Source organism: Heptranchias perlo, chromosome 15, assembly GCF_035084215.1.
Source record: "Heptranchias perlo isolate sHepPer1 chromosome 15, sHepPer1.hap1, whole genome shotgun sequence".
Lineage (NCBI taxonomy): Eukaryota > Metazoa > Chordata > Chondrichthyes > Hexanchiformes > Hexanchidae > Heptranchias > Heptranchias perlo.
The window spans coordinates 65025059-65044466 of NC_090339.1; the positions used below are offsets into that span (position 1 = coordinate 65025059).

At 42.4% G+C, this 19408-nt stretch overlaps 1 protein-coding gene across 1 annotated transcript; it reads right to left on the reverse strand.

The window, feature by feature from the left end:
- Nucleotides 1-4147: 4147 nt before the first annotated feature.
- Nucleotides 4148-18881, reverse strand: LOC137332781 (CD40 ligand-like). The gene is made up of 4 exons (XM_067996717.1): nt 18425-18881; nt 14258-14324; nt 9888-9980; nt 4148-6759 (listed from the first exon to the last, which is right to left on the reverse strand). The coding sequence occupies exons 1-4, from the start codon at nt 18653-18655 to the stop codon at nt 6347-6349; spliced, it is 804 nt and encodes a 267-aa protein (XP_067852818.1). The 5' UTR covers nt 18656-18881; the 3' UTR covers nt 4148-6346.
- Nucleotides 18882-19408: the final 527 nt, after the last annotated feature.

The following is a 19408-nucleotide window of genomic DNA, read 5'->3' on the forward strand; positions in this document are numbered from 1 at the left end:
ACTGCCCATACAGTGCTACACCAGGTTACTGCCCAGACAGTGCTACACCAGGTCACTGCCCAGATAGCGTTACATCAGGTCACTGCCCAGACAGTGTCACACCAGGTCACTGCCCAGACATTGTTACACCAGGTCACTGCCCAGACAGTGTCACACCAGGGCACTGCCCAGACTGTGTCAAACCAGGTCACTGCCCAGACAGTGTCACACCAGGGCACATCCTAGACAGTGCTACACCAGGGCACTGCCCAGACAGTGCTACACCAGGTCACTGCCCAGATACCGTTACACCAGGGCACTGCCCAGACAGTGCTACACCAGGGCACTGCCCAGACAGTGTCACACCAGGTCACTGCCCAGACTGTGTAGGTGAAACTTATTCCCATGGGTTGTGAGTGATAGACCTGGCTTACATAGTAATGGCACTCGTTGAACAATGACATTTGGATGGATATATTAATTTCAGATAGTCCAAGAAGATTGCACATTTTGTTCACTGGGGTTAAACTGAATATTGACGTGTTCTCTTGAAGGAATAATTATAAAAACCCTGAGTTTTCTCCATTTATTTGGTTCCGTTATTGGACAGTTCGAGGGGACCTCATTATTAAACCTGCAAGATGCTTATCATGATTGGTGTACAGGTGAACGATATTGGCTGGTTTGGGACAATATTCTTGATGTCCTTTCCTTGAAGTCTTTGTCACCTTCACTTCACTTCACCCTAACCCTAAAGTCCAGATCCCTCCTATCTCACCTCCAGCAATATCCTGAAGGCAGAGTTCATTATTTGATCTGAATCATAGTTTAAACAAGTAAGAATGCAAAAAAACTTTATGGTCCAAAAAGATTCTGTTGGAAGATGTTTTGTGAACTTCATTCGAAGGTTCGGATTGACTTAAACGGCTCCTGTTGGTTTCCATCCCAAGTTAGGGTCGGATTTAAAGTTTTTTTGACAGCCTTTTAATGTCTGACATGACACCCATATATAACAAAAACCGCAACAAAGTCCCATCACCCCAGCTTGAACTCAACTCACCTCAGAACGGATTAACTGGTGAGATGTCATTAATCTGCAGTGCAATGATGACGCTGAATATTTCAAAACCAGTCTCCCACCAAAGGGGACAATAACTTAGTGAAGTTCTGATGTGGGGACATGTGGGGACGCAAGGAGGCTGCAAAGGGTTATAGACAGGTTAAGTGAGTGGGCGAAAAGGCAGCAGATGGAGTATAATGTGGGGAAATATGAAATTATCCACTTTGGCAGGAAAAATAAAAAACAGAATATTTTTTAAACGGTGAGAGACCAAGAAATGTTGGTGTTCAGAGAGATTTGGGTGTCCTCATGCACGAATCACAAAAAGTCAACATGCAGGCAAATGGTATGTTAGCCTTTATTGCAAGAGGGTTGGAGTATAAGAGTCAGGAGGTCTTGCTGCAATTCTATAGGGTTTTGGTGAGCCGACACCTGGAGTACTGCGTACAGTTTTGGTCTCCTTATCTAAGATAAGGATGTACTTGCCTTAGAGGGGGTGCAATGAAGGTTCATTAGATTAATTCGTGGGATGAGAGGGTTGTCCTATGAGGAGAGATTGAGTAGAATGGGCCTATATTAGAATCATAAAATCACAGAAAGTTACGGCGCAGAAGGAGGCCATTCGGCCCATCGTGTCCGTACCGGCCAAAGAAAAGCCACCCAGCCTAATCCCACTTTCCAGCACTTGGTCCGTAGCCCTGTAGGTTACAGCACTTCAAGTGCACATCCAGGTACTTTTTAAATGAGTTGAGGGTTTCTGCCTCTCCCACCCTCTCAGGCAGTGAGTTCCAGATCCCCACCACCCTCTGGGGGAAATAAATTCTCCTCAGCTCCCCTCTAATCCTTCTACCAATCACTTTAAATCTATGCTCCCCGGTCACTGACCCCTCTGCTAAGGGAAATAGGTCCTCCCTATCCACTCTATCTCGGCCCCTCATAATTTTATACACCTCAATTAAATCTCCCCTCAGCCTCCTTTGGTCCAAAGAAAACAGCCCCAGCCTATCCAATCTTTTCTCATAGCTAAAATTCTCCAGCACTGGCAACATCCTCGTAAATCTCCTCTGCACCCTGTCGAGTGCAATTACATCCTTCCTGTAATGTGGTGACCAGAACTGTACACAGTGCTCAAGCTCTGGCCTAACCAGTGTTTTATACAGTTCTAGCATAACCTCCCTACTCTATATTCTATGCCTCGGCTAATAAAGGAAAGTATCCAGTATGCCTTTTTAACCACCTTATCGACCTTCAGGGATCTGTGGACTCCATGGTCTCTTTGTTCCTCTACATCTCTCAGTATCCTTCCATTTCTGGTGTACTCCCTTGCCTTGTTTGCCCTCCCCAAATGCATTACCTCACACTTCCTTGGATCAAATTCCATTTGCCACTTTTCTGCCCACAATTCTACCCGCTATTCTCTGGAGTTTAGAAGAATGAGAGGTGATCTCATTGAAACGTATAAAATTCTTAGAGGGCTTGACAGGGTAGATGCTGAGAGGCTGTTTCCCCTGGCTGGAAAGTCTAGAACTAGGGGGCATAGTCTCAAGATAAGGGGTCGGCCATTTCGGACTGAGATGACGAAATATTTCTTCACTCAGGCGATTGTGAATCTTTGGAATTCTCTACCCCAAATGGTTGTGGATGCTCAGTCCTTCAGTATATTCAAGACAGATGATCGACAGATTTTTGGACACTGAGGGAATCAATAAATATGGGGATAAGGCAAGAAAGTGGAGTTGAGGTAGAAGATCAGCCATGATCTTCTTAAAAGGCGGAGCAGGCTCGAGGGGCTGTATGGCCTACTCCTGCTCCTATTTCTTATGTTCTTATGTCTGTATCAAAACATTTTTCTACATCTCAATCAAAAGGTCATGGATTCAAGTCCCACTCCAGAGACTTGAGCACATAATCTAGGCTGACACTCCCAGTGCAGTGCTGAGGGAGCGCTGCACTGTCGGAGGGTCAGTACTGAGGGAGCACTGCACTGTCGGAGGGGCAGTACTGAGGGAGTGCTGTACTGTCGGAGGGGCAGTACTGAGGGAGCGCTGTACTGTCGGAGGGGCAGTACTGAGGGAGCGCTGTGCTGTCGGAGGGTCAGTACTGAGGGAGCGCTGTACTGTCGGAGGGTCAGTACTGAGGGAGCGCTGCACTGTCGGAGGGTCAGTACTGAGGGAGCGCTGCACTGTCGGAGGGTCAGTACTGAGGGAGCGCTGCACTGTCGGAGGGACAGTACTGAGGGAGTGCTGCACTGTCGGAGGGTCAGTACTGAGGGAGTGATGCACTGTCGGAGGGACAGTACTGAGGGAGTGCTGCACTGTCGGAGGGTCAGTACTGAGGGAGTGCTGCACTGTCGGAGGGACAGTACTGAGGGAGTGCTGCACTGTCGGAGGGTCAGTACTGAGGGAGTGCTGCACTGTCGGAGGGACAGTACTGAGGGAGTGCTGCACTGTCGGAGGGGCAGTACTGAGGGAGTGCTGCACTGTCGGAGGGACAGTACTGAGGGAGTGCTGCACTGTTGCAGGTGCCATCTTTCGGTTGAGATGTTAAACCAAGGCTCCGTTTGCCCTCTCAAGTGGACGTAAAAGATCCCATGGCACGATTTCGAAGAAGAGCAGGGGAGTTCTCCCCTGTGTCCTGGTCAATATTTATCCCTCAACCAAAACGCAAAAACAGATTATCTGGTCATGATCTCATTGCTGTTTGTGGGATCTTGCTGTGCGCAAATTGGCTGCTGTGTTTCCTACATTACAACAGTGACTACACTTCAAAAATACTTCATTGGCTGTAAAGTGCTTTGGGATGTCCTGAGGTCATGAAAGGCGCTATATAAATGCACGTTCTATCTTTCTTGGATGAGCCATTTTTACAAAAGACTACTTCAGATCAGGAATGCACGTGAGTGACTCCTAACTGATTACTTAGTAACCAAACATTATGCACCTTTATGATCTGATAATATCCTGCACTGGTTTCCAGACTCGGAAGGATGTGATTGTATTAAATCCTCCGATCCAGATCATCAAAAAAATACAAACAGCTGCACAGATTCAATAAGTTCTGTTGCCTCGAAAATACAAAAAGAAATTCTAACATGTGTACACAAGGAAAAAGAAAATCTTTATTCATTTATAGGTTGTACATGGGAATAGCTAAATTATACAAAGGACCAATCAAAAAGTTACATTTGTCATATAAATATTCACGAAAATGGACAATACTGTAAAACAATTAATGAAATGTGAACAATTTAATAAAATAAATAGCTTAACCTTACTATTATTAAACAACAGGTAAAACCAACAATTTTAAAAGTACTGTAGTTACTCTTAATGGTGATTATTTTTGGGGCAGTACTTGTGTCAGATTTGTATGCTGCGCAAAATACCAAGTACACCAGAAAAATACACATACCATCACACACATACACAAAAAAATTAATGGTATAAACCTGCTTTCAAATTTATAATTACTAACTTGACAAGTGCAATTTAATTATCCCGCTCCAGAATATGATAAATAAGATAGAAAAAAAACATCTTCAGAATTCTCTAAAATGCACATTGAGATCCAGAGTGCCATTTTAGCATTCTTACAAACATTCAATGATAGTACTGAGCTCACAGTAACACTTTCAATTATTACTGCGTGACACACTTTCCACAGAACGGGGTAAAGGGAATAATTAGTGCTTTGCGCAAAAAAGTCTGCACATTGAGGGGTCTCCTGACATTATGGCGCATTGCCTGAGAGGTGCTCCCAGTGATCAACACTCCCTGTCGGGAGCACTGGATCATAGGATTACCCGCACTGAGAATCTGCAGAACCTGGATGATAAATGAACAGCTAAAAGCTCCAGTGTGTGGTTTGGAAATTGTTACACGGGACAGTTTGGTCGATTTTGTTGATGTAGAATAAAGTCAATAGCAAATTTACAAGGAAAATTACTTTGCAATAACAAAATTCAGTTTAGCGAGAACTGCTGAAGTGGTAACACATTATTTAGAAGATTTAAGAGATTCACTTCCTGAGTATGCATGGTTCAGCTCCACTTATCAAAGACTCATCTCTTCTATTGTCAAACCACTTCATAGGGACAATGGAATAGAATAAGTCTATTTAAAGCTGTTTATCTGCAAAGTTACTGAGGCTTTTCATTTTTCCTTTCAATGCGATGCTTTATGCGTGCAATAAGAATAAAATATTATTTCAAGTACATTTTTGAAATATTCTAAACATTATATACTTCAGCTTCAGAAGGTATCATCATGATAGTATTCCTGCCCTTAGAATCAACTTGTTCACTACAATGGTGAACTCCAGCAGCCTCAGCTTTCCTTCAGTACCAGCTCACTAATATTCTCTCTTCTCGTTAACATGTTCACTACTTTTATTGTTTAAAATCCGATTAGAGAAGTGTTAAAGAAACACGGGGACATGTGCAAGCAATGCTCCCTCGTAACTGGCTTTGCCACAGTGCTCTTGCACTGTGGTTTTCTGTTTACGAGCTGAAAGCTGCTTTCTTGTTGATCTACACAGGATGCAGTTGTCAACCATCAAAAGTCAGTACTTGCAATCATTCCTCGCTAAAGAGCACAAGTCTAATCACACACCGACTGAAACAAAGAACACCCTCCCCAATTTGCAGAATTTGATATCCCAAAAAAAGAACATTGGTATTTAAAGGAAAGTAGAGTTACTTTAGATAATCTTTTCCAGCACAATTCATGATGACTTTGAAACTGGGCAACACAGCTCACCCAAGAAGGAAATTGCAGTCCTAAGCTGGGGGCAAAGGTCACCACAGATAGCATCAACTCATAAAATCAGGCCTGAAGTATCACTCGAGTATCGTATGCAAGAAACAGATAGTTCACTCTCAGTTTCTTGCACGTGATATTCAAGTGGATAATCCAAGTGAGCAGATCTGTAGGAATTTGCACCATCCTACTGGCTGCCTTTCAATCTTTTTTAGGATGCTGAAAATGTAAGATTTCCTATGTTCCTGTGCAAATCCTAAAAGAACATAACAGAAGGTCTGATTTTCGTTGGGATATTAAACTATTGGCAATGAAAGGGGTGATTAAGAAATGTTGAAAAATTGGAATTTTTTTGTATCAAATTGTGTTTTCTTGTGGAACTACATAAGAGTGAAAGCTTGCTCGCTCCTGGGCTCTAGGATACTCTGCGGGAGAGCAGTTAGAAGTAATGGGTCACTGGCAAAAGACCTGAGCTGTTGAGAAATGGAACCAATCTTCTATCTGACAGCAGGCTCTTTAGTTCCCTTAAATCGTGTTTTAACAGAAGGAATCAAAGCTGAAAAATACCAAAGTAAGTGGCTTTATCATAACTCAGTAAACTTGGGTCAGTCACAGTAACAAACAGCTGGTCTCCTTTTTTGAACTCAAATACTCCGCCCTCATTGACTGAGTTGAAACTAGAAGCTTGATTTTTATCCACCGGTGTTTTGGATGCCTTCATGAGTAGAGTAGATTGTGTCAATGTTCTTTGCAAATAGATGTACTGAACAAATGGTACATTGGATGTGCTGGCAGTCTTCTTACTGGTTAGTCGAAAACTAACCTGACAGTATACATAGTAAAGTCCAGGCTCGGTTATAACTAGTTTACCATTGGCGTAGTTTATGTTGCGTGTAAAAGCAGGAAATCCTTGATCCATCCAATGTTTTATTGGAGATCCTTTATCACTTGGAAAAGAGTTCCCTAATGAAAAGAAAATAGTAAACCATTATAGGGAGGCACAACGGATGGACACTATTTGAATAAACAGTACTGTTTGAACCCATCTAGGACGTGCACAGAAATCCATTTAACACAAGCAAATTGTAATAGGCTAGTGACTAGAAGCAGGATGCCTGGAGTCGGCCAAATTGTAAAGGCTATGGGTGGACTAGTTCACAATAATGGGACAAATACCAGACACTGAAATGCTTGACCTTATTTTTTACGATTGTCCAGATTCTAACCAGCCCTCCCTGTCCCATGTCTTGGGTGTTAAATGTAGACTAACCCAATGGCTCATTAAACCAGGTCTTTGATTATCCAGCCTAGTTGCACCAGAACAGAATCATTTAATTCCCACCTAATATTTCTCCTTTAGCATGTATTCAAATCCATACAAAGGACATTGTAACCATGATTTCTGTTCATAATACGTATATTTAAATGATTTATTTTCTATCTCATCTGGAAAGGAAGAACCTGCATTTATATAATGCCTTTCACATCCTCAGGACATCCCAGAGTGCTTCACGGCCAATGAATTACTTTCAAAGTGTAGTCACTGTTGTTACATGGGCAAATGCAGCAGCCAATTTATGCACAGCAAGGTCCCACAAACGGCAACTGAGATAAGGGACCAGGTAATCTGTTTTGGCAGTGCCCAGTGAGGGAATAATATTAACCAGAAGACTCAGAGAACTCGCCTGTTCTTCAAACTGTGCGATGGGATGAGGGAGTCAGGTAGGGCTACTGAACTTCAGGGGCAGTATGGGCTACTGGATAAGAATCAGCAGTGGAAAGCCTGGCTGGTTTTTATTGCCTCCTCCTTTGACCCAGGGGACATTGCAGCCAGTGATAGGAGCTCTGTACTTGCCCTGCCTGAGATCGGTTAACTCAGTACAGTTCAAATGGAGGGCCTTCCTGGTCTTGGACAACGAGTGTCACACCAGGCAGTTGATTTGCCCACCAGCCCGTTACACCAGTGTTTGGGGCAGCAGAAGAGTGTTAGGCCTGTGACCCAGAGGTCAATGGATCAAAACCGTGCCCTGCTCCTTTCATTCTAACGGAGGTGTAGTGGTTCTGTTACTGGACTAATAATCCAGTAGAACTATGAGTTCATAATCCCACCATGGCAGTTTGTGAATTTAAATTCAATTTTAAAAATCTGGTCTCAGTAAAAGTGACCATGAAACTGTCGGATTGTCGTAAAAACCCAACTGGTTCACTAATGTCCTTTAGGGGAGGAAACCTGCCGTCCTTACCCGGTCTGGGCTTATATGTGACTCCAGTCCCCACACCAAACTCGTTGACTCTTAGTTGCCCTCTGGAGTGGCCTAGTGAGACACTCATTTGTGTCAAACTGCTCAAGGAGCAACTAGGGATGGGCAATAAATGCCGGCCTTGCCAGCGACGCCCACATCCCGAGAATGAATATTTTAAAAAGTTATGAATGATAAGGTTGCAAATTTAACAAAAAATAGAAATGTTGATATTGCTAAATTCACTTTAAATCAACATTTAAAGAATATTATTTTCAAATTCCAACTAGCCGAGGGGGGATGGTGGGGTTGGTGGGTGGATGGTATGTTGACACTGTGCCTTTACCCCTGGGGTCAGGGTTCAACTCCAAGACGAGCTAATGAAACAAAGGCCTCTGGAGGTGTTAAGGGTCTGAGAGACAGTGGGGCTGAAATTTCTCGGGCTTCTGGCAGTGTGACTGCCCTGACCCTGACCCTATCCCATATCCTGGGGTCAGGGTCATTGGCTGGGCAACTGTGCTATTTCCAGAATTCCTGGGACACCTGCCCTTGCCCCATTTCTGGCGGAATTTCCTGAGATAGGACAAAAAAGGGGCAAAGACCCAACAGAACCGGGCCCTGCCCCCAAATCTCATCCCACCCACCCACATTCCGCTGCCAGGCCTGGGAATTGGGAGGCCAATGAGTTTGGCCAGTTACAATTCAGTCGCTAGCTGTTAATAGGTCTGGGCCCAGGGAACAAAACTATTTGTAATTCAGCTCTGTTTAGGCAGTCTGACACTGAGAGTCGTTAGGGAGGGCTGAGTTGTGAAGTGTAAAAGGTCACACTGGTACAGTAGGCTTTTCTGAGGTTATGCTTGAGGTTGAGGCACATTGTGAGATAGCGGAGAAGGAATTTTACTCACACCCTGCACTATACTCGACCTAAGAATACTTAATGCTGACACTGGCTTTAAAAAGTATTCCATTGACATCGCCCATCTTAATAACACTGAAAAAGTTCACTTAAAAAAAACTCTTCCACATTACTTCATTTATGCTTCAACAAGTAACATAGAATTATAGAATCTTACAGCACAGAAGGAGGCCATTCGGCCCATCGTGCCCATGCCAGCTCTTTGAAAGAGCTATCCAGTTAGAACATAACATTATGAATGTAACAAGAAGTTATGGTTTTCTTTCTGAAAGGTTCATTTAGTCCAAGTGTTCACTTTGAAATGATTGTATATATTAATCGATCTCCTATGACACTGCCCCACTTCCCCTGGGATCAGACTATGCATCTTGCACTGCAGGTGGAACGGGGAGGGATGGCTGATTTCTGATGTCATTCCAGGAGTTCCCGCCTCTGATGATGTCTGCGTTGGAGAGTCGGGACAGAGCCAAGTCCCCCCTCAGAGTGCATCAGTGAGGCTACAGGTATTGATATGGGGATCTGCAGCTTTGGGGGTTATGACGCTGCACCTAATGGTGGAACTGTACCACTGCAGGCATGACTGCCTGACGTAGAATGGTGATGCACAAATAAGGAGTGCGCAACATACATCGAATTTAATTTATTACTAGTCAAACTCTCACCATATTGCGTATGGAGAGCGAACAGCAAGGGGCTTCCCCAAAAGCTCAACAACAATAAAAATGAATATATTAAAATCATAATATATGAAACATAATGGAATCCATTTTTATCTATTTCAATATATTAGAAATCTTACATTTACATGCACTTCCCATCAACTTTATTTCCATTATAATTTCAAAGTCCGTATTTATAATGCAAACTTCCTATGTAAACTTGTCACACTGTAATTACATCCTCCCGCCATCTTTCGAATGATGCTTAGACCTTACCTCCTGTGCTCTTTTCTGGATTTGTCGCAATGAGGTGAGCTGCCGTACGATAAGGGCTGTGGATGCTCTCAACTGTTGTACTGGGGTGGTCACCTAAACATCAAGGTACACAGCATTGAAGGAAACTCAAACAGTGTCACACGTGATATCTACAATCAGTCTTCAAACTACGTTGGTTTATGGAATTGGGTGTCTCAGTTGTCCAGCACACCAGTACTTCCAATTTACTACTTTGCTTGGTAGCCAAAGGCACACTAGGGAGAGGTGTTGGGAACTAATGGTTGGACTTCTTCCAATATTGGTGTTGTGGCATGGGTTAGTTTCCTGAGCTGGTCCATGTCATGCTAGCAGGTCTAATGCTGTCATTATGTGCAATAAAGACAAAAAGAAAAGACCTGCATTTCTATAGCACCTTTCACGACTTTAGGACGTCTCAAAGCGCTTTACCACCAATTAAATGCTTTTGAAGTCTAGTCACTGCTGTAATGTAGGAAACGGAGCAGCCAATTTGGACACAGCAAGATCCCACAAACAGCAATGAGATAATGACCAGATCATCTGTTTCAGTGATGTTGGTTGAGAGATAAATATTGGCCCAGGACACCGGAGAGAACTCCCCTGCTCTTCTTCGAAATAGTGGCCGTGGAATCTTTTACATCCACCTGAGAGGGCAGACGGGGCCTCGGTTTAACATCTCATCCGAAAGTCAGCACCTCTGACAGTGCAGCACTCCTTCAGTACTGCACCGGGAGCGTCGGCCTGGATTATGTGTTCAAGTCTCTGGAGTGGGGCTCGAATCCACAACCTTCTGACTCCGAGGCCAGAGTGCTGATACTGCCAATGTTGATAATATGTCATTTTCAGTCCTCACCTTTAACATCAAAAACCGGTTGTATTTAAATTTCACCACAGTGAACATAAGAAGAAGTTAGAAGGAAACAACATATTCCGTCTGTATCATGTTCATAAACAAAAACCATTGCAGAGTTCTGGAGTGCAAGGAATCTATTCTCAGCCTCGGCCGATATTACAGCTAGATTATGCTCCATAGATGAAATTTGCTGGTTCATGAAAGTACTTTGCAGTACCTCAAACTCAAGAAGATGAGAAATGATTGACCAGTCCTGCTTATTGATAACTGTGTTCTGTCGTCTGAATATGCAGCAGACTAAATTGCGACCTTTGAGATGCATGTGGCCTGGACTGGGCTGTCCATCCAGCTGAAGCAGGCAGCAGTGGGGACCTTCAATGGGAACAAGTGCGCGGCAGCACAGACACTTAGGACCGAAAGCAGTCGGTCAAAGGCAAATAATGAAACGGAAAATCAGCATACGCCCGATTTCCATTTGCACATATCGTAGAACCATACAGCACAGAAGGAGGCCATTCGGCCCATCGTTCCTGTGCCTGCTCTTTGAAAGAGCTATCCAATTAGTCCCACTCCCCCGCTCCTTCCCCATAGCTCTGAAAATGTTTCCCTTTCAAGTATTTATCCAATTCCCTTTTGAAAGTTACTATTCAAACTGCCACCCTTTCAGGCAGCGCATTCCAGATCATAACAATTTGCTGCTTGAAAAAATTCACCTCATCTCCCCTCGATTTCTTTTACCTAACTTAGCTATCCTGCCTAACTTAGCTATCCTGCTTTAACCATTCACACGTTCTCTGGGACCCTCCTCAGACAGACTCCTCCATGAACTGATCAGTTTGAAGTTTAGCACACATTGGTACTTAAAGAACATTCTTTAAAAAATTGGCATCATAACACTTCAGAGAGTAATAATATCATCCTAATGCATTCTTGTGCTTTTGTTTATTGAAAGACAATTGACAATAGCAATCTTGATCGTTAACTGCACGTAAAGCACATTTAAACACCTCAAGAAATACTAACCAAGTAATGTAGCATATGAATCAGCAGAACTGTGTCATAGTAAGGTTAAAAAAACATGTTAGAGTAATGCAAATCATATGACTTCCTTTGAAAGCAAAATTAAGCCCATTACTTTGGCTATCAATACTAAACTACTCTATAAAGGACACAAAGACCCTGATCTCGTCAGTGCTACTTCATGGTGCACTGAAACAGACTAAGGTTTAATAAGTTAGCACTTAATGGGTGAGCTTGTCAGGTTAATGTCAGGGGTTTATATTTATTGGATATGGTAGTCTAATGGTTATTACCCAGAGATTGTGAGTTTAAATCGCACCTTGGCAAGTTATGAAATTGAATTCAATAAATCTGACTGCTGTAAAAACCCAACTGGTTCATTAATGCCCTTAAGGGAAGAGAACCTGGCCTACAAGTGACTCGTCCCACACAACATGATTGACTTTTAACTGTCCTCAGAGCAACTGGGGATGGGCAATAAATGGTGTCACCCACATCCAGAAACAAATCAAAAAATGAATGGCACAATAAAAAAACAATCCATCAGTGAAGAAAGCGGCAATATTTGGCCTTTACCTCTTTACATATCGGGCTCCTTACTAACCCTACGCAGATCACACATTAACCATACTACTGTATTACAGTTAGTTTATGGTTTATAAAACTTAGCTTTCTTCATTTTGGATTTTTCTGTGGTAGAAATGCAAATGCTGATTATCAGCCCATGCACTGAATACCAAGTGCTCTGGCTGGGCTAGACAGACCATAATTTCAATTTAAGTTAACAGAGAACATCATTATCTGGGAGATCACAGGAAGATTCACAACCCCATTCGAAGCACAACCCTCTGCCTTTAAGTTTAGGAGAATTTATGGATCGACTGCCTGCAACATTCGATGGGTCAGAACCTGACAGTGCCCAATCGGAGACTACCTTTAGGAATATCTAAGCAGTGCAACATTTCTCTGTTAAAATGCTCAGGAGAATATTTCCCCTCCTCCTCTCTAGACAAATCTTGGACTTAACACATCCCAACTCCCGTTTGCTCTGAATTCTATTTAGCAGCAGTTTAGTGAATTATTAATTTTTTGCAACTGAAAACAAAAGAAATACCAAATGGCAACATTCTCTTCAGTGTTTGGCCATGTGGAAAGTTTAGCAACGTCACGTGCCTGTGATCAGACTACAGTCACTGAGGAGCATTTTGTTCTTGTAACATTTGGTGGAATGTGTTCATCCCCAGAAATCCATTTAGACCGAATCTGTCTGAAACTGGAGGTGGATTTTTGATTTTTTTTCCCCAGGTTACTGTTAAGGAAGCTGTAATGTAGTGTAGTGGTTATGTTACTGGTCCAATAATCACTAAAGGGCATCAGTTCACAATCCCATCATGGCAGTTTGAGAATCTGAATTCAGTTTTAAATAAAAAGCCGGTCTCAGTAAAAGTGACCATGAAGCTGTCGGATTGTCGTTAAAACCCAATTGGTTCACTAATGTCCTTTAGGGAAGGAAACCTGCCGTCCTTACCCAGTCTGGCCAGTAAATGACTCCAGTCCCATCTGTCCTAACAAGCCGCTCAGGGCAATTAGTGATGGGCAATAAATGTCAGCGATGCCCACATCCCGCAAATGAATACTTATACATCATTGGGAATCAGCTTCTGGAGTGAGACCCTGATTTGAATGGTCAGTATATTAAAGCCAAATGGTGTGAGACCCTACCTCTCCCATCAGGAGGAGCTCTCTCACCGGTTTCAGTTGACACTGCCTGCAGTATAATTCCAGCCTGGTGAAAAGTGGAATTCCAAAAGTGCTGGCAACTTTTAAAACTTTATATGGGATCTTTTTAATATTAGGACAAAGCAGCCCCTCCTCACATTACTCTTAATGTTAAAAAATGAGTCTTCCAGGGATTTGAGTTTGATGCAGATCCCGGCACACATGCACAGGGCTACTTTGCCTCTGACAGTGTGACCTTGAGGGATGCACAGCTGGCAGTTTAACTCCATTCTGCTGACTGCGCATCGCACTCAACAGATACCAGTCTGGTACGGGTTGCTAGCTGTACAACTCCAATCTCAGTTGAAGATGCTACACTTTATTGAAAGGTTATTTCTAGAAATTACGTTGGTATAAAAAAAGCAAGTAACTTTTTATGAAGCCTTAAATCCTAAGCTAACCGACATGCTTTATTCATTTACAATAACCTCTTTGATCTTGAAAGGGCCAATTCCTTCACAAAGTGTCCACCAGACCACAGCAAGGCTACTTACAGCCAATTTCACCTTCATTTTCATCATCTTTTTTTGAACATTTTCAAAAATGGGATCTTGGTCACATCTTAGAAACTTATAAAAAATATAGCCTTCCCAAAAAATGTCTAGAGAGTTTGTCAATTTGGCCTTGTAGAGTTTCTATAGCCTGCTTTGTGAAGCTTGTAGTGAATATACATAAATAATGGGACTGGTCTCCAAAATACCTGTCTGCTGGTCATGCTTTGCTCCTTCAATGTTATGTGACTGCTCTTCAGAATCTTTAGCTATGTACTGAAAAGGTGAAGAAACACACAATTAGCATCTTAAAGTAGATTATAGCGTGAGAAAATGCAGACAGAGAGAAGAGGCCATTCACCCCATCAACCCCACTCCACTGATAGCCCATGTTAATCATTCTATCCTGGACTTCCCTCCCACAACAACTGTTGATCCCTCACTTTAGAGGCACTGATTTCCTTTCTAATCACCCCTAAATAAAAATCAAACAGTACTTTTAAACATCTCGATAAACCTCAAATCTCCAGCCCAACATAAAGAAGATGCAACAAAAAAGGCCTATTATCCCATCAAGCTCATTCCATCCACAATCCATGTAAGGAAGAAAGATCTTGCATTTAAATAGCAGCTTATTCTGTCTCAGAAACATCCCAAAACTGCAGATAGAATGAATCACATTGTGCAGTTACTGTTGTTATGGGGATAAACACCTCAACTTCTTCACACAGCAACCTTCCACAAAGAGCATGAGACAAACATTAGACTAACGTCCTGAAGTCTTACTTGAGAGAAATCAGGAGGGCAAAAAGGGGACATGAGATTGCTTTGGCAGATAAGGCAAAGGAGAATCCAAAGAGCTTCTACAAATACATAAAGGGCAAAAGAGTAACTAGGGAGAGAGTAGGGCCTCTTAAGGATCAACAAGGTCATCTATGTGCGGAACCACAAGAGATGGGTGAGATCCTGAATGAATATTTCACATCGGTATTTACGGTTGAGAAAGGCATGGATGTTAGGGAACTTGGGGAAATAAATAGTGATGTCTTGAGGAGTGTACATATTACAGAGAGGGAGGTGCTGGAAGTCTTAACGCGCATCAAGGTAGATAAATCTCCGGGACCTGATGAAATGTATCCCAGGACGTTATGGGAGGTTAGGGAGGAAATTGCGGGTCCCCTAGCAGAGATATTTGAATCATCGACAGCTACAGGTGAGGTGCCTGAAGATTGGAGGGTAGCAAATGTTGTGCCTTTGTTTAAGAAGGGCGGCAGGGAAAAGCCTGGGAACTACAGACCGGTGAGCCTGACATCTGTAGTGAGTAAGTTGTTAGAGGGTATTCTGAGAGACAGGATCTACAGGCATTTGGAGAGGCAGGGACTGATTAGGAACAGTCAGCATGGTTTTGTGAGAGGAAAATCATGTCTCACGAATTTGATTGAGTTTTTTGAAGGGGTAACCAAGAAGATAGATGAGGGCTGTGCAGTAGACGTGGTCTACATGGACTTTAGCAAAGCCTTTGACAAGGTACCGCATGGTAGGTTGTTACATAAGGTTAAATCTCACGGGATCCAAGGTGAGGTAGCCAATTGGATACAAAATTGGCTTGACGACAGAAGACAGAGGGTGGTTGTAGAGGGTTGTTTTTCAAACTGGAGGCCTGTGACCAGCGGTGTGCCTCAGGGATCGGTGCTGGGTCCGCTGTTATTTGTTATTTATATTAATGATTTGGATGAGAATTTAGGAGGCAGATGACACCAAGATTGGTGGCATTGTGGACAGTGAAGAAGGTTATCTAGGATTGCAACGGGATCTTGATAAATTGGGCCAGTGGGCCGATGAATGGCAGATGGAGTTTAATTTAGATAAATGTGAGGTGATGCATTTTGGTAGATTGAATCGGGCCAGGACCTACTCCGTTAATGGTAGGGCGTTGGGGAGAGTTATAGAACAAAGAGATCTAGGAGTACAGGTTCATAGCTCCTTGAAAGTGGAGTCACAGGTGGATAGGGTGGTGAAGAAGGCATTCAGCATGCTTGGTTTCATTGGTCAGAACATTGAATGCAGGAGTTGGGATGTCTTGTTGAAGTTGTACAAGACATTAGTTAGGCCACACTTGGAATACTGTGTACAGTTCTGGTCACCCTATTATAGAAAGGATATTATTAAACTAGAAAGAGTGCAGAAAAGATTTACTAGGATGCTACCGGGACTTGATGGTTTGACTTATAGGGAGAGGTTGGATAGACTGAGACTTTTTTCCCTGGAGAGTAGGAGGTTTAGGGGTGATCTTATAGAAGTCTATAAAATAATGAGGGGCATAGATAAGGTAGATAGTGAAAATCTTTCCCCAAAGGTAGGGGAGTCTATAACGAGGGGGCATAGATTTAAGGTGAGAGGGGAGAGATACAAAAGGGTCTAGAGGGGCAATTTTTTCACTCAAAGGGTGGTGAGTGTCTGGAACGAGCTGCCAGAGGCAGTAGTAGAGGCGGGTACAATTTTGTCTTTTAAAAAGCATTTGGACAGTTACATGGGTAAGATGGGTATAGAGGGATATGGGCCAAGTGCAGGCAATTGGGACTAGCTTAGTGGTATAAACTGGGCGACATGGACATGTTGGGCCGAAGGGCCTGTTTCCATGTTGTAAACTTCTATGATTCTATGATTTAATTTTGGACAGTCTGCAAAACCTTTCCCCAGGGGAAAAGTAATTTGTACTTTTGGTGGTGTTGGTTGAGGGAGGAATGTTGGCCAAGACACAGGGAATACTCTCTTCTCTTCAATTAGTCTTTAATGTCCACCTCAGAAGGCAGACAGTTTAACATCTCAGCCAAAGTATAACACCTCAGACAGTGCAGCACTCCTTCAGTACAGCACTGGAGTGTCAGCCTGGATTATGTACCGTTCACTCCAACCTCAGTTCTCCCCTTTTACTATTTCTTCCCCTGGGGAAAGGTTTTGCAGACTGTCCAAAATTAAATCAAGTAAAACTTCAGGGCGCCTATCTAATGTTTCCTTCAATGCTGTCTATCCTTGACCAGTTGATTTTATTGACATTCCATCTCCATGGGCCCCAGTAGCTCAAGAAACCCGTCTAACCAAACTTCTGTACTTTCCCGAACACCCCTCAATTCTAAACCTAATCGAACATTAACCCGGCCCTTTTAAAAAACGCATTAATTGGTTTAAATGCTTTTGCAAAGGGTTTATTCCGCATTTCCACTACTCTTAGCAAAAAAATAATTTTTATGATCTGAATTATGTAACAACTGTTCCAAACGTGTGTGATGTTATCTTGTAATTGTTTAAAACGCAGGGAGCTCGCTCGCAGGGCAGTCTCGAAAAACAGGAACATTTTTAGTTGCAATGTTTCCCAGTTGACCTAATTTTAATAAATATGTGTAGAGACTTCAAAGATCACACTATTGAAACCATTTCTATTAAATAGGTCATTTAAAATCACTAGAAAGTAATTTTTTTAAATTTGTGTTTGAACAAGTTTGCTGTCTAAAGGAGATGGTTTACTTTTGAATGAGATACTCAAGTTTTGATCTTATATCATCGCAAGAAACCCTGCTCTTGTCAACCTGTTTTCTTTAAATTTTTACATTATGTTATCACTTGAAGGAACATATATTCTGGATCAGTGCTCACGATTTCCCGAACCCTTTGAGGAAATATAGAAACCCCCCCATGATAATGAAAGAGTTTGAAAACACAGATAAAACCCACCATATTTAAATAACATTTTAACATGAATAAACCGCCACAATATGCTGCCCAGAGAAAGTGCCGACACTTCTCGTACACCCATATCTAAAACAATCAGTCTTTATCTTAATGCTGGACAGCCTTTATCTTTTGGAACCTACTTATGCGATGAGTCTATATGTTTGGCACCGTGCCCAGAGGCACAGACCCAGGCTCCCGGGTGACTTAATAAAGTCACCAACAAACAGGAACAGAGGTGAAACTTGTTTGTCACCCCGTTATACAACTGGCATTACTTAAATCCAAAAGGTTAGCATTTGCTAACTGCGGTCTGTACAGCCCTGCTCCTTGGTCAAAGCTCATTATTTACTTGCAGTTTTTGATTATTTTCGTTCGTTTTGCATTTTATATTCTAAAAAAACCCCACACTGCTCCTCGTATTTTGCTGAAATCTCAAACATCCTTTAATAAATTGTTATTTTGGATGCTGTATACCTCCCTGAATTTAGTCTCTGTTCCAATATTAATATGAACATTGCAGCCAGCTAAAAAAATGAGGCGCAATATTCAATGAAACAATCCTAGAGTTCTAAAAAAACTGTTACATTAATATTAAAGACATCAACAACGAATGTTGGGCTAAAAACCTTTTCCATTTTTCTTACCTTGTCAAATTTGACCGAAAAGTACACATAGAGCAAAGCGCTTGTAACCATATGAGCCAGGAGTAAGAAGGCGATCAGGTAGATTAATACTCGGACAGACACAGAGGGCTGGTGCTCGCAATTCTTCACCTGCTGGGTTGACTTGTTGGACGATTCGTTCATGTTATCGACCAAAGCAGACACGGTTAGCACAGCCCCCTGGTTCACACTGGCGTTGCCGGGGCACGACATTCAATCTATTGTCATCTCGCACCTTTCAGGAAACTAAATATGTTATACACATTTCTTAGAACCCCGCACTTCCTGGAAAATATGTCTCGCCTTGGTCAGGTTTGAAGAGTAACTTGTACCAGCAAAATCATTCCTTTTCTTTTAATTTCCTTCTATAGTTTCCCCCCTTTATTCTCTCACATGAAACGAGATGTCTTGTCATCATTGCAACTTTTATCCAAAAAGTCAGCTTTATTCTTTGAGAAGACCAATCGCCGTGTGGCTAATCTCTTGATCAATTCGTATTTCCTGTATCAACTATTTCCTTTTATTTTTGCAGTCTAACTTTTCTCTTGCAAACCGTTTCTAAAGTTGTTTTTCTCCCTGAATCTTGCACTCCATGGATGGAGATGGGAAGCTTCCAGAATGATTTCTTTGCCCCAGTTTTTTTGAGTCTATGTGTTGTCCGCAGGACCTGAAAACTTGCAGTTAAATGTCCAACATTTCAAAGTGTAAAACAATTTAAGTATCGCCTTGGTTCGCAAATAGTTTCAGTTTATTTTCTTGTTAGATTATAGACTTTACTTAACCATAAAAAGTGCAACTCGAACAACACCCACGTTTTGCAAGTCCTTCACGGGTGCAAGAAGTAATCTTTGCTCAGGATCACTGCATCCAGACCATGTCTATTTGAATCTTATAATATGTCAGGTTAATGTCGCATTCAGTTTATGTTCTGAATGCGCTCAATTTCATTGCACAGGTTGTTGCTAA